Here is a 22,291-nt window from a genome sequence, read left to right on the forward strand (position 1 = left end):
AAAGAAAGAAAGAAAGAAAGAAAGAAAGAAAGAAAGAAAGAAAGAAAAAGGCAAAACTAACCAAGCAGTTGACTACATCTGAGAGAACATGTACCATTCTGCATCCATAGTCCCCCATCTGAAACCTGAAGGTAGAGATTTGTTTGTCTTTCCTGTTATCTGTTCTGTGGGCTTAAGACTAGAAATTAGAATTAATCGCTTTGTCTTCATTTCAGGGGCATTTTCATTTAAGTTTTGTACCCCTGATTCTTCTTACTTTGTCCTGACTGAGTACATTGGGTTCTTAGATCTAGATTTGGAAGAGACTTCGGAAGGCACCTAGTCTAAATCCCATCCATTTATACAAAGCTTACAAAGTTTTTCTGAATTCTTATTTGTTGTTTCTTACTGTGAATTACATTACATTGCATTACATTGTATTATATTGTATTGTGTTATGTTATGCTACATTATGTCGTGTTGTATCATGTCATGTCATGTCATATGATATGCCATACACTATTATGTTATATTTATTATGTGTTATTACGTTATCTTATATCACATTCATATCACATGGTTGGTTTAGCTACTCCTCTCAATCAATAGGACCAAAATCGGCTGCTATGTATTTTATTTTTCCCCTACTCTAAAAAATACTTCTGTGAATATTCTAATTTATGTGGTGTGTGTGTGTGTGTGTGCACGTGTGCATGTCCTCTTTGGGATATATGCCCAGGAGCGAGATCACCAGGGTAGCTAGATACTCTTGTTTTGGAAAATTTTGTTCAATTACAATAATTTATTAAAAAATTATTATATGCAAAACCCTATGCTAGGCATTGCAGTGGGGAGGGAGGTGCTAAAGGTAAAAACAAATGCTTAGCTTCAAAGAACTTCCATCTGTTGAAGGAAACAAGACGTTGACAGAAAAATAGATACAAAAGGGAATGCTGTAAATGCGAAGGGGTGCTGCTGGGGTGTGGGAAAGAGTGGGTGATCATGAGAGACTTCTAGAGAATGCTGTGTCTGAGCTGAGCCCTGAAAGGAGACTCTGGTCCTCCACACAGTGGAGGGGAGGAAGGGATGTTCTAGGCTTGGGTGGCAGTCTGTACAAATGTAGGGAATGGAAAACAATATATGGGGAACAGCAAATAGATCACTTGGGGTGGAATGTCAGGTGTATTGTTGTGTAGTTGTGTCCAACTCTCCATGACTCCATTTGAAATTTTCTTGGCAAAGGCTCTGGGGTGGTTTGCCATTTCCTTCTCCAGCTCATTTTACAGATGAGGAACTGAGACAAACAGGGTTAAGTGACTTGCCCAGGGTCACTCAGTAAGTGTCTGAGGTCAGAAATATTAACAGAAGGAATATGAAATCAGACTAGAAAGAAAGGTTGGGAAGGATATTGAAGGTCTTCAAAAGCAAACTATTTTCTCCTAGAGTCAATAAGCAGTGAAACTTCTTTGGTGGCACCGGACAGCAGGTCACAAGTGGATGCTGGTCAGGTCAGTCCGTTGTACTTCAATAAAGGGAAATTTGTGTCCATTAGCACACTTCTTTCCAACGTCATTATAAATAAAAACAGATTTTTGTCCATTGTAAAGGATGGAGTTCCTTGGCCTCCTGGTACTTCCTAATTTAACTAATTATTCTCACCAACTAAGTGTTAAGCTGTGTTTCCTTCCTACTTAAGGACTGTAGGTGATGTCAGTGTCTCCTGGGACAGGGCCCCACAGACACACCCTTATTACAGTTCTTTGTGTGTGTGTGTGTGTGTGTGTGTGTGTGTGTGTGTGTGTGTGTGTGTATAAAAAGAGGATGTGCAGAATGAGAGGGATCCCTTGGGTATCAGAGTTCAAACAGCAGAAAACACGGGTGAAAAGTTGTTGCTGAGGGGCTTGTGGTTTGTGTCTTAGGCTTCCCACCCAGTGCTTCTCACTGTGCTCTGAGGGCTTGTCTTTTTGCATTTCTCAGGGCTTTGGAATGTTTTTGTGATCCACCCACAAAAGAAGGGTGGATTCTTTTTTTTTTTTTTTTTTGCCTTTTATGAAATAGAAATTTGAGGGTTGTAGAAAAAAGTAAAATCTCAAACTAGTTTAAATCAAAAAGGATGTGTGGCCAAGTTGGCCAAAGTGGCCAAAGCTTTGGATTTGGACTCAGGAGGCTTGATTTTGAGAACTCTGCCACTTACTGTGCTGTGGGTTGAGTGGCTATATAAATGGTTGAAACTCCCTGGGCCTCAGTTATCTCATCTGTTAAATGGAGAACACAATTCTTTTGCTACTGACTTCCTGAGTCATTCTGAGTAATAGGTGAGGTAACATCTACAAAGTATTTTGCAATCCAGAAAACCCCGAGTCTATTAATGTCAGCAATTAGTAGGTGTTGTTGAGAAAAGAAATCATTTTAAAAAATCAAATAAAATAAAAAAATACTTTCTTCTCTAACTCAAGTCCAAATGCTTGCCCCTGGCAGTCAGAAGCCAGGTGATTCAGTCCCTCAGTAATGGATGTGCTTGCTTTCAGCTGGCTCAGAATCTGACTCCATCACACTCTGGCCTTTCTTCTCCCTCATATCTGTCCCAAACAGAAGCATTCACCAAGTACCTCAGAAATCCTCACAGGGGATATCAATTGAGTTATTAAAATCATTTGGTAGTCAGTTTCACTTCATTATTTCTGAGGAAGTTAAGTGTATTCACTCAGCTCAGTGAGGTCATTTCATCAAAATTGGGAACTGAATGGATGATGAAGATAATATCCAACAGAGAAAGATTCTAGAATTGTAGTTATGGATTACATTCTCCGTTCTTTGTGATTGAAATAAAAAATCAGGGTTAATAGCAAATGGTTTTAAAAAACCCATGTATTTTGCTGATGCTTTTTTATATCATGTTACTTTCTGAAAACACTGCCCATCCTTATCCTTGAAGTGAACCTTCCCTTGTGTCAAAGAGAAATAATTAAGCTAACACGCTGAGTAGGTTGCCCCAAAATCTCACAGTGTATGTACCATTCTGCCCTAGTGGTCTTCTTCCATTCTATCTGGAGGAGATCTGTTTCATTACTTGCTTTCTAGAAGTGTTACTGGTTATTTACTTAAAGTTTGGCATCATGTGATAATTTCTTTTACTTTTTATAGCCATTCTATAAATCATTCTTTGGGTCCTACTTGTTTCAATCAGCATCTTTTGTACTAGTCTCACATTTCTTAGAATTCTGCATGCCTATATCTCTTACTAAACAATGATATACATTTTCATTGTCATGCCACACACACATATATTTTTTTTTCTTTTTACTCATTCTGTAATCACAGGGCATGAAGTTTGTCTATATTTCTTTTGTAGGAAGGCACTCTGTTCTGACATTTCTTTCTTTTGAAGGATATTTAAAGCCTTTGATGATTTAAACCTATTTCATGTCACTCTTCAGGTACTCTGCCTTCCAATCAAACTGGCTTACTTCTCCCCCCACCCCACATGTTTCATTCTACATTCTTTTCACAGGCTCTCCTCCATTCCTGGAATGTACTCCCTCCTTGCCTTAGTCTCTAAGAAGCCCCAGCTTCCTTCAGTAATAGTAGCTAGTATTTATGGACCACTTAAAATTTTGTAAGTCACTTTACAAATATGATCCCACCTGTTTCTCACAACAAATCTATGTTAGGTACTATTATCATCCCCATTTTACTGATAAGGAAACTAAGGCTGAAAGGTTGACTGATTTGCCAACCACTGCACAACCAGTATGTAAGGCAGGGTTTGAACTAAGGTCTTCCTGACTCCAAGTCTAGAATAATACCCACTGAACCACCTAGTTTCCTTAAGAGCCTACTCTTAAAAATCTTTCCTGTTAACACTCTCTTTCCCTCTCCAATGATGTTGTATTTACTTATCTGTAGGTAGGGCAACATTTCAAAATAGATAGAGGTCTGATTGCAAAATCAGAAAGACCTGACCTTGAGTTTTGCCTCTTACAAATACTAGTGGCATGATCACAGACAATACTTATAACTTTTCAGGAACACCTAATATCATAAGTTACAGAGGAGTTGTGGATAAAATTACAGATCTGAAACAAGAAAAAAATGTTTGTAATGATAGCAATATCTGGCATTTATATAGCAGTTGAAAGTTTGTAAAATGTACATATGTTAACTCATCTGATCCTCACAACAACCCTGATAAGTAGGTGAGCTTATCTTCATTTTACAGATGAGGAAACTGAGCCTGAGAAAAGTTAAGTGAATCTCTCACACAGCTAGTAAGTGTTTGAGGCAGGATTCGAACTCAAGACTTCCTGACTCCAAGCCCCTGATTCTATCTACTGCACCACATAGCTAGCTGTCTCTTTATCTGTATAGATATCTGTAGAGAAGAGGGCCTTAGAGAAATTGTTTTTCATTTTATTTCAGTATCCACAGTGCTTGGAACAGGGAAAAGGTCTATCATCTTGGTGTCCCCTGATCCCATTGGTGGTCTGTGTCTGCAGGTTCAAGGACAGCACACAAGGAGCCTGGTGTCTGCCTTAAATTTGGAACATTCCATTACATTCATCATACTTTTCAATATTAAGTTAACGCTTAAGAAATACTTATTGAGGGCAATTTTGTATATATTTTATATTAATTCTTCTGTAACAAGTTTTTTTGCCTTCAGGAAAATGTAAGCTCTGAGGTCAGGGACCAATTTGTTTCTTTCTTTATGTCCTTAGTACAGAGCTAGGCTTGTAGATGGCTTAATAAATGTTTGGTGAATGATGAATGAATAATACATAGCTAATTGGGGTGCAACAGAGCCAAAGGTTGGGGTTGGGTTAATGCCAAGATATTTAGCATGAAGCTGCCATGACACCTCTGGAATTTTAGAAGACCAAACATCTCTTTCTACAAAAAGGACAGGAGTAGCACCAGAATCTCAGGCAACTGGAGGCAATAATGCCTGACATGCACCACCCACAGCTAACTGTCAACCAATCAACAAGTAGGCATAGATGGAACAATCTCTAAGTACCAGGCCATGTACTGGTTCTTCTAGAGATACAAAAATGAAAGAGTGTGTGTGTGTGTATGTGTATACATAGACATATATATGTATACATGTATATATGTAGACTACATATAGACTGCATACATGTCTACATGATCAGAAACAATATCCATAACTTTTTGGTGACCCCAAATATTATAATTTACAGAGGAGTTGTAGATAAAATTACAGATTTGAAACAAGAAAAAAATGTTTGTAATAATAGCAATATCTAGCATTTGGATAACACTTTAAGGTTTGCAAAGTGTTGTTTCTATATGAATATACATGAATATATATGAACATATATAATATATATGAATATACATACATACATACACATGTGTTTGTATAAAATCATTCTGGAAAGATAGCTTGGAGCCAGCTTATGAAGCCGAATGTTCAAGGGGCTGGGAGATTGGTTTTAATTTTTTTTTTTCAAATAAGCAATCATAATAAATAGTATAGCAGTTGAAGCATTGCAGGTATTATCTCATTTTATCTAGTGGCAATTGGGAGCCCCTAAAGCTCCTCGAGCTGAGGATTCCACAGTCAGACCGGCGCTTATGGGAGCATCGTAACATTCCCATAGTTCACGTTGAGCTCTCCCAAAAATCCGCTGTATGTGCACTTGAACGTAAAGAGCTGATTTCCAGAATAGACTTGAGAGCCAAACTTGTCCCTGCCTGTCTCTCCCTGAGCCGAACCCTTGTTGGTTTGTACAGCAGAACCCCAAAAGCAAAGGCTGAGGCAGAGGCGGCTCTTTTCCTGTAGTCCTCTGGTGTGGGAAGCAGAGAGTCTCGGATCCCTAAGTTCCCTGAACAGGTATATTGAAAAACAAACGACCCACAAACAAACGAGTCCTGGCCGGGCTTCCTGGCTGCTGCTGCTGCTCAGGTTTCTCTTCCACCCAGTTCTCTTTCAGCAAGAAAAGATCAGGGAAACTCGACAGAAACCGTTAAAACAATATTGCAGCCGAAGCCACAGCATCAGGGGAAATGGGAGTGCAAATCATTAACAGCTGAGGGTTAGATTAACACACCATGGATCGTATCCTCTCCCAGGGACTCATTTTCGTTTTCTCCAGGAGCCACTGAGGCTGGCCATTTCCTTAAGGCCTCCAGTTCCTCTACGGAAGATGCGCCAGGAGGATCGGGCTGATGCTTCTTTTTTGGGAAAAGGCGTTCCATCCGTCCTTCGCTGCATGGAGCTGGGTGGACTGAAGGGCAAGCAGTGGTGACCATCCAACTGAGTCTGGGGGCAGAATTTTCCCATTTCCCAATCTCTGCCGAGGGCGGACTGGAGGAAAAACCTACTGGACTTGGGGAGATCAGTTGCAATGTCAGGTCAAGGTCATAGGTTTCTAAATGGAGGTCAGCAGCTCTCAGGATGGAAGAGGACGTTTAAATCTCGTCAAGGGTCTGTCTTGTTTTCTAGCCCGTCTCTCTGACAGCAGTTGGTCAGAAAAAAAATTCCAGCTGCATCGCAGCCTGGATCCTGGGGCAGGCGGACGGGGAGACAGCTGCGGGCTTGTCCCAGCCGCTCTCCATGGAGAACCAAGCCTTCGCTGTCTGCGGAAATTTCTGTTCGCTGGCGTTAAGCACAGCACATTATAGGCAGGTATTTTTGCAATCAGTCGTTTCCTGTGCACACATGCTTACTGAACACTTAAGTTCAATAAAAAGTTACAGGAATAGGAGAAAAAAAGTTAGGGGATTCTGTTTTAGAATCAAACTATAATAATTACTAATAAAACCTTAAACGGTTGGTGAAATCGGGCTACCACTTTCAGAATGAACCACAGGGAAATCATGACATCTTTTCCCTCCTATTAAAAGAACATCTTTCAGAGAGCCTTCTTCTAGATGCCTGGGCCCCTCTGTTGTGACTTCCTTGAAATGTTTCTGTTTTTGTAAACTTTCTTCTCCCTAGAGAAGTTTTATACCAGATAGAAATATCTGCAATTGGTTCACGATTTCTTAGGCATTCGCTATTCTTTTGAAATAACAGATTATAAATCAAACCAGAATGGAGTTCAGGTATTGTCTGAAGTGGAACATTTACAGGCGAGCTGGGTTGCTGTTCCTCTTTTGTGAATGGGTGGTGGCTGAAATCTGCTGCCAAGGCCCTCAGCTTAGCGTCCAGCTCTATGTCCTGCCGACCATGTTGGTGACAGGGCTTCCCGTGTCTTAATAAGAGAATTCCCGTTTCTCGAGGTTTTTGTTTTAGTTTGTTTTGGAGGTGAGGGGAAAGAGGATAAGGTGAAGAAATTAAACTCCTTAGAAATGTCTTTGACCCCGACCGAAAACAAAACAAAACAAAACAAAACAACAACAAAATAAAACAAAAAAAAAAGGAAAAATGAGGGCTGGAGTTTTAATATTCTATATTTCGTATAGAAGTAACAAGGAGGGCTGACAAGCACGATTCTTTAGTGAGGAGTACTCGTCACTTGGACTGACTGATTTAGTAAGTTCATGTTAATTTAACAAGAAGCAGTAAATATTTCATCCAATACAAAACCTGCTGTTTATTCCAGTAACCAAGAGATTACAATCAACTGGCTGGTAGGAGAAAGAAGCAAAGAAAAACTTCAGTGTTCTTGATCATTGCACAGCAGAAAAAACCTCAGTCTACTTTATTCTAACCTTACTTTTACTGTTTTACAAATGTTATTTTCATGATTAATAACTAATCAGTCAGGAAATTAATGTGATCCTCGACTTTTAAAATAAATTGTAGAAAAACTGTCAAGCATGTTAAGTGTGCATATTGAGTTCAAAATGTCTGCATATTCTGTTTTTATAATAATTTTCCAAATTAAAAAGTTGCAGAATTTATTTTCTTCATATGCCTATTGTATTCAATTTACAAAAAAGATTTTTAAATATCTATGTTCTTTTGGGAAATTAAGTGATTGAATGTTCTGCTTTTCCTAAGCATGATACCGTGGTGGTTCCTATCTGCAGTGTCTTCAGGTGAGCCACACAGCCCTGGAAGTTTTGGCACTGCTCTGTTCGTATTAAGTAAAAGTCAGTATTCCACTAGATGGAGCAAAGCAGCAGGAGTTTTTGCAGACAGATATATCTGCTTTCAGTCAGCCTCCAGTTTTTTGGAGGAAAAAAAAATATATATATATATATATTTATATTTATAATATATCAGATTAAATCATATATATATATGATTTTTTTTTTCCTGGAGAAAAAGAAAGAATAATGCAAAGCACCATCCATTACAGCATGGTATGTTTTCGCTGGAGATATGGTTGGTTGGTTTTTATTTTCCAGTCTCTGACACAGATCATTACAAATGAAAATGAGTCTAACTCCCCCCTCCCTCTTCTTTTACATGGTCAGGCCTAATTAGTGCTTAGATAACCAGACATTAATTGAAAGATCATTTATTTAATTTTGAGGTGTGGCTTACTTGACTCATGCTTCTCCTCACCCCAGCCTTCTCCCCTCCTTCAAACCACCTCCCCCCACCCCAAAAAAAGAAAAAGGAAACAAAACAAAACAAGGCAAATAAACACAAAAATACATCTGGGTCTACATGCCAGCGGATTTCTACGATAATTTCATCTGGATCCCAAGTGACTTAGGCTCGCTGGTTTTTCATGAAGTTTACTGGGAGAAGTTTTAGAAGTCAGTCTTTCAATGCTGGAAGGGGCTTTGAAGACCAATTGCTGTGTACTTCATGCAGCAATCTAACCAGGGCTGAGGGAGCAAGGTTAGGCTGGAGATACCAAAGTGAGAGGGCATGCAACAGAACTTTCAATCCTTTATCACTTTTGAAACAACAGAGTTTAGCTGCTAGTCAGCAAGAATAATTAGTGAAAATAGGAAACCACCAGACTGATCTCCTTCCTCCAACCTGACTTCTCTCCTCCACTCCACCTATACCCACATAAAAAGGAGAGAATGTTTAGTTTCATTGAAGTGGACAGAATTTCTGGTCCTTGCCCCAGAAGCAGAGTCTTAGACCTGGCTCTGAGTTCAGTTTCACAGATGAAAAGACAAATGATAAAGTAACAATAATGGTATTTATATTTCACTTTAAGGTTTCCAAAGCACTTTTCAGATATCTAATCTGATTCTTACAATAACCCTGACAAGTCGGTGCTGATGGTCTCCCCATTTTACAGAGGAGGAAACTGAGTCAGATAATGGTTATGCGACTTGATCAGGGTCATACAACTAGAAGGTTTCTGAGGTCAGAGTTGAACTCTAGGTCCACTGCTCTATCCAAAGGGCTACCTAGCTGCTTCTAATTAGGTAATAGGGACATTGAAACCAAGTTGGCATTGAAATTTTCAATGTTAAAATTGTATTTTATTATCAATTTATCTTAAGACTGAATCTTGTCTTAAAAACTGGAAGACAGATGATGTGTTTTGAAAGTAATCCAGAGTACCTGGCCAATTCCTCCCAGTAATGAGGAGTCATTGACAGGTCTTCCTAGTATAAAGAAAAATAAATTTATATTTTTATAAAGATCATTATATTAAAAAAAAATCCTTTGGTTGAAGAAATAAGCTCTTGTCTCCTGTCCCCCTACCCCTGACCAGAAAGCAGTCTCTTGGGTTATCTCATATTTGGGCTTTAAGCTTCTTGAAATCATGTTTTTTTTTGTTTTTGTTTTTGTTTGTTTTTTTTTTTTTTACTATTATCATTTTTTCATCTCACCTGGCATGTAGTAGGTAGTACCTAAGGAGTATGTGTTTGTTAGCTTAAATCAGGAACAAACGGGACTGTGTAAGGAAGGCCTCTGTATGTCTCCATGGATGACTTGGCAATATTTTCCTTCTCCATATCCTTGTAACCCTAAGATTGCAAGCCCTTGGTCCTCTATTCATAGTTAATGTCTAAACTGGGACTGGGATGGGGATTGGGAAATTAGGTCCCTACCTGCTCATGCTAACCAGTAGGCATCATCTCCCCCTAAGAATTTCACCTCCATGTGTAGCTCAGCGATTGTTTCTGAGAGCTCTTCCCTCCCCCCAGGATGGGTTTTTCAGCGTGGAAGTCGAAATTCCAGAAAGTAGAGTCATGTGGGGGTGGGAAGGTGTGGAGGGGAGAGGAAGGAGCTCCGGTTTAGGATTCAGTGTCTGGTGGGAACATTCTGGAAAATGTAGGTGCTATTTCCTGCAATCAAGGACTTGCCAGAGCTTGATAATCATTTCCCAGCTGCGTCGTTCTGGTGAATTGTTTCTAGTTCTGGTGAATTCATGGCTGGGTTTGCATGCTAAAAAGGGGAGGAGACCAGCTCCATCTTGCTGATAGAATGCAGGGAATAGAGGTCCCCCAGCGCCTCCCTGCCTGGCCTCTACCTTGAGGGAAGCTTGGCTTTGTGTGCACGTGTGAAAAAAAGCCTCCACTGGAGTATGTCAGGCATATTTCTGCTCGATTTGTGTCAACCCTAATAAGTCAGTTGACAGGGTAATAAATTGGGTGTCTGCTCCAGGCCTGGCACCTCTAAAGGAAATTTAGGGGGATTTCAATTACAGGCAGCTTCACTTTGTTTAGCAAATGAACCTTTCTCAGGAGCCCTCCTATTCTTTCTCCCATTCTTCTCCCCTCCCTCTTTTCTCTTCACTCTCTTTTCCCCTCCCTCTCTCTTCTCTCCTCCTTCTCTCTTCTCCCTCTCTCTTCTTCCTTCTTTCTTTTCTTTCTCCTCATTTTACCCTCCCCTCTTTTTCCTACCCTTCCCTCACTTTCTTCTCCTTTTCTCTTCTCCTCCTCCCTCTTCTCCCCATCTCCCTCTTTCTTCCCTTCCTCTGCTTTCTTTTCTCTCTCTTCTCCCCTCCCTCTTTTATTCTTTTTTCTTCTCTCTTTTTTGTCTTCTCCCTCTTTTCTCCCTACCTCTTCTTCCTTTCTTGCATTCCTCTCTCACACTCTTCTCCCTTGCTCTTTTCTCATCCTCCCATTCTTTCTTCTCTCCCTTCCTCTCTCTTCTCTCTCCCTCTCTTCTCCCTTCTTCTCTTTTCTCTTCCTCTCTCTCCCTTTCTCCCCTCTCTCTTCTTCCATTTCTTCTCTCTTCTCTTCTTCTCTCTTTTTATTTCTTCCCATTTTCTTTTCTCCTCATCTCTTGTCTCCTTCTCTTTTCTCTCCCTCCTTCTCTTCTTTTTTATTTTTTCTTGCCATTTCCCTCTCTTTTCCCTCTACTTCCTTTCCCCCCACCACACTCTCTTCTCCTTTACTCTGTTTTCATTCTCTTACTTTCATCTCTCCCTTCCTCACTCTCTTCCCTCTCTCCTCCCCTCCTCTCTTTTGCCCCTCCTTCTCTCTTCTCTTCCTTCCTTTCTCCCTCTCTTTTCTTTCCTCTTTCTTTTTCCTCTCTCTTCCCCTTCTCTTTTTTCATCTCTCTTCTCTTTTCCCTCTTTTTTCATTTCTTCCCCCTTTCTTTTCTATCTTTAACCCCCTCTTCTTTTCCTCTCTTCTTTTCCTCACTTGCTCTCTTGTCCCCTTCCCTCATTTTCTTCTCATCCTCCTTCTCTCCTTCCTCACCCTCTCACTATTTCTTCCCTTTACTCCCTCCCTCTCTCCCCTTTCTCCTCCTCTCACCCTCTCTGTCTTTACTTCTGTTGTTAAAATCATTACATGACAGTATTCACTCCATTTGCCACTAGAAATCCTTTTTCATCTGGAAAGAAAAGCATCAGCATTTTGGGGAATTAACAATAGCCATAACTCATACTTTTCATAGATATTTGAGGCTAGCATAGCATTCTTGTTATGTGAGGGAATATACTATAACTATGGAAACCCCCATTTCACAGATAAGGAAACTGAGGATCACAGAGCTTAAGTGACTTGCCCACAGTCACACTGCTGGAAAGTATTCAGGCTCGAGTTTGATGGAGTTTTGATCTCTTATGTCCCTATAACTAGAAAGTCACAGCGGTGGAGGGGCTGAGTTCTTTGGAAAGACCAGGGTCCAGTGTTATCAGTTAATTTGTATTCAGGAGTAACCCAAAGTGATTCTGCCCCCTGAGAGAGAAGGAATCCCAAAGACCAGAGGATGCTGAGGCTTTTGAAATGTGAAAGTCTTGATCAAGATCTCTCCACCCTCACCCCCACCTTCCAAATGATATTTCTTTGACGTGTTTTGTATAGCTTGATCTATGTTTGCCTCCAGTGTCCATCTGTCTGTCTGTGTCTAGCTAACGAACCTTCTCCTCAGGTCAGAGAAACAAGTGAACATCCTCTTGCCAGAAGACAGTCATTTGGAATACTTAGGTCTTGGGCTGGACTGACCAGTAGAATGTAAGCTCACTAGATATCAACTCACCTGTTTGCCATATAAGGCCTTCATTCATGTCCAAGTGCCTTTCTTCCCTTCATACACCCTGTGGTCCAACCAAACTGGTATCTTTCTTGTTCTCCATATGTGATATTCTTTCCATGCCTTTGCATTATCTCTCTTACCCAGAATACTCTGTGTCCTCATTTTTGCCTCTTACAATATCAGGTTCCCTTCCAAACTCTGCTAAGCCTCATCTTTCACAAGGACTCCCTCTTCATATCCCTCCAGATACTAATATACCCCTCCATAATCTTATATTTCTTTTATGTATTATTTAGTATATGTTTATATTGTATGCACAAGCTCTCTCTTTGTATTAATGTAAAAATCTTTGAGAACACAGACAGTTTTCTTTATTTGAATGCTCCTTACCTAGCACAGTGCCTGGTCTACAGTAGATGTGTAATGAATGCTTATTGCTGTGAATGATTTTGGACATGAGTTATTCCAGAGCATGGTTGAGTGTTTCCTATGCAGTGCAAATATTTGCATCTTTCTTTAAAGATAATTCTTTCTTTCCAAGGTTGGAAGAACCAACACACTGACATTTTATTTTGGGAGGGATTGTTAGAGTAGGGCTGCCCCAGTATGAGTGTTAGAGAAGGGATAGAATGCCAGGTCTCCACTCCCATGAATCTGAGATTTGTGGGACAGCAGACTTCATCGGGTTCAGAGGAAGGAGAGATAGGATCTGCTGGTTATTATTGGGGTACAATCTGATGCAGAATACAATGAGGTTATCTGGTCTTAAAGTGGCTGAATGAATTTGCCTCATTCTGTCAGCTAATTAATTCAGCTAAAACTAACCAATAACATATCCTTCCAAATTTGCTTTTTTTTTGGTTGTTCTGGAGCCAGCGACCCTATGAGGGCAACTGGGGACTTTGCGAATCATTTAGGCCATGTAGGAATCCTCTCTGCCCCTGCCCCCACCCCTTGCCAGTTATTTATATTTTTTATGTGCCTTGTAACTTTATCGGGGACTCACTTCATACAAATTCCCTGCAGACGACCTTGCCCTCAGCATCTCTGTAGGGGGAACAAAGTTTTTTTCCCCTATATACTTTTTTTCCTTGGGGGCATGAAGCCAGGTTTCAGGGGGGAAAAAGCCAATGAATATCCTATCCCTTTAATTTTTTTCCCATCTGTGGTCGTTGGTAAGAGACTGAAGGCTTTGGAGTTGGACAGTGTGTTATTGACAAAAGCATTTGGCACCTGTAGAGATCCGATGATGAATGAGATGAATACCTTGGAATCAGCTGGTATCCAAAGAAGTATCTCCAAAAAGGGAAAAAAAATGGGCTTAAAAAATTGTGTCATTTAACAAATGTGCTCTGAATTGAGAATTGTTTTCTCATCATATGAAATCTCCTAATTGGTCAGGGGATGAGAGAAAGAGAGAGAGAGAGAGAGAGAGAGAGAGAGAGAGAGAGAGAGAGAGATTGATTGAGATTTAAATGGAATATGTAGGTAATTCTTAAGAGTGTAATTTTAAAAGACAAAATGACACATTTATATGTTTCTGCTGAAGCTGTGCCCATTTTTCTGTAATACTTTATATATAAACAATGCACTGATGAGTGAGAGCTCATGAGATAATGTGTTTAAATCACTTTGCAAATCTGAGTGCAAACATCAGCCATTTGCACACATATTCCCATATCTGGACACATGCGCCTCATTGTTAAAGCAGCCTACCATAACGGAGTCCCTCCCTCCTCCTCAGTTTCAGGGCAGGGCAGCTCTCCTGAGCCCTAGCCCAACTGAAGCCCCAGGAGCTTTTCCCATTTGCTTGTGGCTCCCCTAGTAAATCTAATAATGGACTTTGAGAAGGAAGCTGCTTGATGGAAGGAATTTGAGAGTATTTCTAAGCACATCATCTCTAATTTAAACTTACGTCTTAAGATGCGGTGAGGTGCAGTCTGGCACAGCCCTGGGAGCGGTCCCCACTTTTTATGACTTATTCATCACAATGCCCCTGGGAGGTGGGCTAGGATTGGATTTAACAGATGAGAAAACTCAAGACATCAAATGGATAAATTACTTTTTCTGGGCTTCTACAGGGAAATCAGAAGCAGTGTTAAAGTTAATACTATTAAAGATCCAGGCACTTGTTTACCCCACTTCTGGTTCTGACACTTACTAATGATTTAACTAAAGTTACAGACAAGTCACTAACTTCGGAGCCTCAGTTTTCTTACCTGTAGGACATCACAAAAACTGTAACATGCATTTATTCAGTTGTTTTTCAGTTGTATCTGACCCTCTATGACCCCATTTGGGGTTTTCTTGGCTAAGATGATGGAGCACTTTGCCATTTCTTTCTCCAGTTCATTTTACTGATGGAAATAGAGGCAAAGAGGGTTAAGTGACTTACCCAGGGTCACACAGCTAGTAAGTGTCTGAGGCCAGATTTAACCTCATGAAGATGAGTGTTCCTGATTTCAGGCCACATATTCTACCCACTGTGCCACCTAACTGCCTATGCAGCTAACAGGTACCTAACAAGGTTGCTACGTATGGGATAATGCAAACTTTAAATCCCTATATGAATGCCAATTATTTATTATTATTGGTCCAAAAGCAGTGGCTAGATGGTTTAATGGTTAGAGTGCTGACCTCAGAGTCAGGGAGACTTGAATTTCATACCTGCCTCTGAAACTCACTAGCTGAGTGAGCCTTTACAAGTAACCTCTTGGTCTCAATTTCCTTGTCTGTAAAACAGGGATAACAGCACCTAGCTCCTAGTGTTGTGAGGATCCAATGAGAATTTTTATAAAATGCTTTGTAAACTTTAAAACACTAGTGGTGGTGGTGATGATGATGATGGTGATGGTAGTGATGATGATTAGAGCATTTCTGGGGGAGCTGAAAGGTTAATGGACTTACTCAGGGTTAATACAACTAGTATGGCTCAGACTTGACCTGAATATCCAGGGCTTTTAGGCTCCAAGACTAGCCCTCTATTTGCTATGCCCCATTACCCTTATCATCTCTCCCAAGGCTTTTCTTTTGTTTCCAATGGAAAGATGGGCGACTCTTGGTGAGCCACAGTCATCAGCTGATGACCTACTGAGTGTTCCATTATTGACTTCCAAGCAAAGGAGGCACACAGAAATAGGCTGACGTGAAAGGAGAGAAATGCTCCAAAGAAATACATGTGTCTGGAATGTGACCTTGGTTCTGTTCTTCTATAACTATAACCAGACATGATGCAAAAGAAAATGCTGGGAAATCATTAGTTTTCAAAAGGAAGAAACAGCCCATTTTCTGTATATGCCTTTCCAAATGGGGGAAAAGCTTGACCATGAAGAGATCTGGTGAGAGGTACCTGGAGGTATTTAAAAAGTCTAGTTTCAAAACATTCATAAGGGGAGTTAGTGGCTACACCTTCACTTCTGAGTGAAATGACTTCTCATTGTTTCTGGGCAAGTGTCCAGAATGGGTCAGGGTCCTTGGAAACACTACTGGAACTCTGTAGGAATACAGTATGTGCATTGTCTGGAAAGCCTACTAAACAGAGGCAGGACTAAGGTGAGGTGGGTGGCGCTTTGTTCTAGATGCTAACATTTAGAGAGTATTTATACTTACTTGAAATGGTCCAATGCCTTAGAAACACCTGTGCTTAATATCTTTTATTAAAAGTTGAAAAAAAACCCCTTCTCTGCCATGAGGATTGTGCTGGCACCTCCTCTGTCACCCAATGCCATCCAGGCAGCAATGCACCAGCAGCAGTGTGATGATGTCACGAGGATTTCATGAAGAGCAATGGGGTCCATGTACCCAAATGCATTTGTCTTTAAAAGTTGATTCTAGTGTCCATTTAATAACAAGCTTCTTGAGGGCAGGACATAGGGGTTTTTATTTTTAATTTTGACCTTCCTTTGCATCCAGTGTGCCTGTCAACAAGGCAGAGCTTAACAAATGTTTGTTGGTTGATTAATTGACTCTCATGCAACTTGTCCTGAGAACGTACACATGTGCGTGAGCACACACACACACACACACACACACACACACACACACACACTGCTAGTAGCAGCTCTGCCTCACTGTGTGTGTGCATGTGTGAGTGAGAGGAGAGATCATCTTCAGTTAAAATAAATGATATAAGAAAACAAGCAATGCATTGGAAACATGAGAAAAAGCCAACATCTCTTTAGTCAAAATTGCTATCAATGGATCCATCATCCTCCATTACAAAAGCTCTCATTGTGTTCTTGAGCCAGCTTGGGTCATCACCACAACACAGGAGGAGATACAGTTGGGGCATAATTTCACTTTGAGGGCTCCTTTGGAATGTGCCAGGTATTTTGTGGGATCTCACCTGATACATAGAAGGAGAAAAGAGAAAGAAGAGTCTTCTCCTTCATTTGATGAAAATGGGAGTCTGGCAGTTGTAATCCTGTTGGCTTTCATGCAAACAGACTTGCCTGGCATCTTGGAGATTGTTCGGATACAGATTGTATCCCTGCTATGTGCTTGTATCTATGCCATGACCCTTCTCTCTCCATGCCCCCAGTAGAATGTCAGCTCTTTGTGGGATAGGGTATTTCCTTTTTGTCTTTGGTGATGTATGCTGTCTGACACAGAATCCTTATTTTCCTCCAATGTTCATGGAGCTCAGCTGCCATGGCTTTTGTGAAGAAATGCCCTAATATGCTCTCTCTTTTGTAAAATGATCTTCTATCTACTTATCTGTCTGCATGAATGTTGTATTTTTCTGGGTTCCTCACCCTCAACTACTTCCCAGTAGAAAGCCACCTGTACAACCTGGGACAAGGAATTATAAGGGCAGGGACTGTCTTTTGTTTCTTTTTGTATCCTCAGCACTTAGCACAATGCTTGACACATAGCAGGCACTTAATGAATGTTTGTTGAATTAAATTGAGTTGAATAGCCCTGGACCTCAGTTTCCTCATTTGTAAAGTGAAAGGGTTTGTTTTAAAGGCGTTATAGCCCCTTTCAGCCCTGATATAATGGTCTTAGGAATGCAAGATCTGTGAGGGCAAGAACCAGATTATTTTCTGCCTCAGTAACCCAAAGTACTTTGCACAATATTTTAGACAAAGTAATTGCTTAATAAAGACTTATTGAATTTACTAAATAGGATTTTGTTTCTAGCACATGAACCTGAGGTCTGTCTTTGTTTCCTTTACAGACTCTTTTTCAGGAGTATGGAGTTGTCCACTTACATTTATGTCTGGGAGAATTATAGACTCTTCAATCTGCCTTGGGATTCTCCATGGACGTGGTATTTGACCTTCTTGGGAGTTGACCTAGGTTACTATTGGTTCCACCGCATGGCCCACGGTAAGTTACAAGGAGACATCTCACTGATAATTTGTGTACATGATGGTTGTGAAGTGTATTGAGATTGATTACAGGGATGCCTTTGAAATCTGAGTGGAAAAAACCTTGTCATTCTGAAAATGAGGAAGAAGACAAAGGAGGGAATCAGCATATTCTTCAGCTCCCCCTCCCCCCACCCTGGCCTTTCCCATATTCATCACCAAAGGCTGGAGAATATTGGAAATTGTCTGAGTCTCCCACCCACTGTCTTACATCCGGTTTTCCTTGTTCCTGGTGACGCCATCCTGAGATAAGTGGAAAGACACTTGTAAACAGTGTGGCCGCCCCCATCAACCTGATTGAATGTGAACTTGGAAGAGAGTTGGAACAGTCCTGCCCAGGTAATGCGGGGCAATGCCAGGAATACATAAGCCTCATTCAACCTCTGGCCATCCCTTTTGCCTTCCCAGGGAAAATGTAATCAGCTATGAACTCAGCAGATTGAGGCATTCCAGGGTTACCAGGCTTCGGGAAAAAAGGCCAACCTTACCTTTTCTATAGAACTCTTGCCAGGCTGGATTCTAGATTGCCCCCTTGAGAGGGAGAGGGGCCAAGGAAATGTAGAGAAGAGGTGCTATCCCTGAAGCCCTATAGGGACTGGCCAGGGTCCAGAAGGGACTGCAGCTCTGGCAGGGAGGGGAAAATGAGGTCACAGCTGGAAGAGGTTGATGTTGGTGGCAGAAGATGGGCTTCTGGGATGAAATCGGGATGAGAAGGGAGTGTTCGCCTTGAAACAATACTGTGGAACGGAACTAAGCATTTTGGTGGGTGGGTGAACTGAGTGGGTGGGTAGGAAGGAAAAGGAGGAGACCTGGAATAATACTGAGAAGGAGGGTGGGAGGTCGGGTGAGGGAAGAGAACTGGGAGCAGGAATGCATGAGTGCCTATGGGGGTGGGTAAGGATGGGAGGGAGCATGATGGAATGTCCCTGGAGGCAATGACCTGTCCAGGCAACAGGACAAGAAACATCCCACAGCCTAAGGTTGAAAAAGCTTTCCTTTTCCTGAGAACATTTTTTTTTTTTTTTTTTTTACTTTTTGATAACATGGATTTTTATGTTAAAAACCCATGTTTTAACAAAGTAAGTGTAAATATTTAAAGGAGAAGGAATTTGTTTGTCTTATGCTAGAAGCAGGTGGCATAGGCAGTGGTGAGAGAGTTGGGTTTGGACCTCAAGGAGGTGAGTTCAAATCTCGGCTCTGGCCCGTGTGACTTCAGCCAGATCACTTGGTCTCTATGGGCATGAGCTTCCTCATCTATAAAATAAGGGAACTGAACTAACTGATCTCTGGAGTCTTCTCTGGCTCGTCATCTATCACTCTAGGACCTATTGGCTTTGAAACTATTAAAGAAATCTTATCTAACTGGCATGTGCATGTCCCAAATCCCAAGAATAGAATTGATGGTGAGAGACTGACAAATTGAGCCCAAATTAAATTTTAAAAAATGAGGGCTTATTCACAAACAGCATTTAATCTGCTGTATGTAACATGAATAAATAAGGATTAGGACCTTTCTTTTCTTAGGGTAAAATTCATTGAATAATTTTGTCCTTTTATTCAGAAAGATAAATGAGAAAGGGTTATCATTCCTGCCTTCTCTCCTTGGAATAAACTGGGAAGGACTCATTTGAGGTGGGGACCTTTCACTAGGGCCTGGGAGGAGGAGGATCAGGTCCTTGAAATATCTGTAGTGGTGTTGGTACAAGCATTGGCTCTACTCCTCTGTGCCTCAGGAACACGTCTTCACGAGCTGCTGAGGCCAGGAGTTCCACATCTTGTAGATACATACCACAGTGGGAAGGCTCTCCAAATCCAGTTTAGCTGGTCCTCATGGCCATGCTGACTCCTACCAGTCTTAGGCTCTAAGACTTTCTAGTTTGGTGACACCTGTAAGAGCATGGACCAAACCTTCAAGAACCTAGGGACCCATGAGTCCATGATGTAGCCCCAGCATAAGTCTTGAATGGTGAAGGAAGGTCATAGGGGTAAATGGATGGTCCTATTGGATCAGTAGAGGAGAAGAACCATATAGCTAGACCACAGCTTAGGAGCTGGATGGGGTGGTGGAGTCTATAGGTTTTTGTCAACTGCACTTATGGGGCTGAGTAATCCTCATAGCTGGCAGACAGGGACCTTCAAGGTCATTGATTTTAACTCTCCCATTTTTGAGATGAGGAGCTTAAGGCCCATAGGAGACAAGCCACTTGCCCATGGTCACAGAGCTAGGAAGGGTTGGAGGCAGGATCTGAACCCAGACCTTCCTGATTCCAATGGCAGGGCTCTATTACACCATATTGCTTGTCAGAGGGCTTGGCCAGCGTGCTGCTCATCCTGCTGCCACCACCACCACCACTACCACCAAATACAAATTCCTGTTTCTGGGGCAAATTCCTTAAGACCCAATTACTTGCCCATGCCTTGTATTTTCTCCAAAGTCCTTACCCATTTGACTTGTGCCTACAACCCTCTCACCCCCTTCCCAGAGGCCTTGAGGGCTCTCCTTACAATTGCTTCATGTCTCTTGTCTACCCACCCCTCTGGATTTGTTGGTACTGGTGAACTCCTGGGCTTCACAGCCTCCCTCTAGACCTCTGAGACGTGCCAGCTCAGTGGCAGACAGCAGTGCAACATGATGGCCAGCAGGTGGAAGTGTTTGAGGCCACAGAATGAAAGTTCTAGTGTCTAGGACTAGGCAGTGGCATTTGTGCTGTTCTCTTCTCTGGTCAGGCTACACTTGATCATCAAGTTTAGGAGAAACATTAGAAACACTTCACATATAAGCTGGAGTGTGTCCAGAGGAGGTAAACCAGGAGGGTGAAATACCCCAAACAAGGCCATGCAATAATTGTTTGAAGCCTCCAGGCATATTTATCCTGAAGAAGAGAAGGTAGAAGAGGGAAGAGCATCCCTACTTTAAAATGCTTGAAGCCTTGTTGCATCAAAGAGGAATTTGTCCTCATCTCCTCCAATGTCAAGGGCAGGAACTACCACAGGGCATGGAAGCTATGGAGGAAGGAAGCCAATTATTGTGTAATTAAGGTAGGACATTGTGACTACTTCTGCCATCCCAAAGAAAATGGGATGCCTTGGTTGGTCTCTCATTGATAGAGGGCTTCTTGTGGAGACCGGAGGGACACTCTTCAGGAATGTGGCGGAGGATATCCAAGCTTCAGAACTCATTTGGCTTCAATGATCTCTGAAATTTCTTCCAATTGGGAGATTCAAGGACTTATTGATACTTCTTTGGCAGAACGAAGACAAATCCTCAGGTTTTGTGACAATGAACCCTACACTCTTTTTTGACCCCTTGAGTAAGTTTTATTAAGTGACCTGTGATAAAAACACAGACTATGACAGAAAGAAATGATGTTAGTTCTACTTATTCATTTGGCAGATGAGGAAACTGAGATGAGTGACTCCCTCAAATTCTTTTTTTAAAGTAAGTTTCTATTAATGTCTTTTTTTCTTACATCATAGTGATTCCTAGTAGCCTGCTATCTACCCCTTCCAGAGAGGCATCCTATATGACAGATAATTATTTCATAAAAAGTGAAAGAAAAAGCCAGCTCAACAGATTAACATGTTGAAAAAGTTGGGAACCATGTGCAATGTGTAACCTCTGCTGACCTCCCACCTTCCCAAAAGGGGTGACTTAGGGCTGTCTTCTCCTCTTTCTTCATTTGAATCCTGCTTGATTTTTGTAATTGTGTTACATCCACTTTTAATGTTTTGGTAGATCATTTTTCTTTTTGTTAACTTTGTTCTAGTTACTACATATATTGTTTTCTTGACTCTGCTGACTAGTCTGCATCAGTTCCTAGAAATCTTTTCATGCTTCTTTGTAATCCATCACATTAATAATTTCTACTATATGCTTGTCACATAAGACATTTAATAAATGTTTATTGACTGACTAGCACAGTAATATCCAATTATACTCACGTATCACAATTTGTTTGACCACTCCTCAGTTGTTGGGCATCTGTTTGTTTATATTTCTTGGTTATCACAAAAAGTGCTGCTATAGATATTTTGGCATATTTGGAGACTTTCTACTGAGATGGTCTTCCAAGTCTCATAGTTGAGAGGAAGGCACATGGATGTCAAGTGAAATTGGTTTTCAGGTTAACATTTCCCTTTTGGCTCATTGGGATGTTATTATCAGTCAGGCAAAGGGACATCCGTTTTCTTTGTTGTTCTTGCCTGATCTTTGGGTTAAATATTCAAAGAGGAAGTGGAGGCTTTTAACAAGGCAGCAAAGTGAGGGGAGTGGCCTCAGCATTCACCAAGCCCTGCCAGGATTTCACAGACTATGAAACCAATTCGTGAAGAAACTGCTCTGTTGGTGCTAGTATAGATGCTGTAAGACAGATACCAATGGAATTTCCTCTGGAAGATTCACTTTCTTCAAAAAAATTGAAATGTTTTATTTGGAGAAGAAGGATATGGTATAGCATGTACCAGGACGACCAGCCTTGGAGCCCAGCAAACCTGGACATAACACATTAAAGCTGGGTAACCAGGGGCATCCTACTGGTCCAAATGAATGATCTAAGTCACTAACAATAAGAGAAATACAGAGCAAAACAGCACTTCACCCCTTGGTGTCCTCAGGAAG

At 41.2% G+C, this 22,291-nt stretch overlaps 1 protein-coding gene across 1 annotated transcript in view; it reads left to right on the forward strand.

The window, feature by feature from the left end:
• The window catches only part of AGMO (alkylglycerol monooxygenase), a 362,895-nt gene that overhangs the window by 4,037 nt on the left and 336,567 nt on the right, over window positions 1-22,291 (forward strand). Inside the window, exon 3 of the mRNA XM_027872515.1 lies at window positions 17,481-17,632. Within this exon, the coding sequence (XP_027728316.1) occupies window positions 17,481-17,632 (152 nt within the window). The remainder of the gene's footprint in view (window positions 1-17,480; window positions 17,633-22,291) is intronic.

Source organism: Vombatus ursinus, unplaced genomic scaffold (genome assembly GCF_900497805.2).
Source record: "Vombatus ursinus unplaced genomic scaffold, bare-nosed wombat genome assembly UNPS02014799.1, whole genome shotgun sequence".
NCBI lineage: Eukaryota > Metazoa > Chordata > Mammalia > Diprotodontia > Vombatidae > Vombatus > Vombatus ursinus.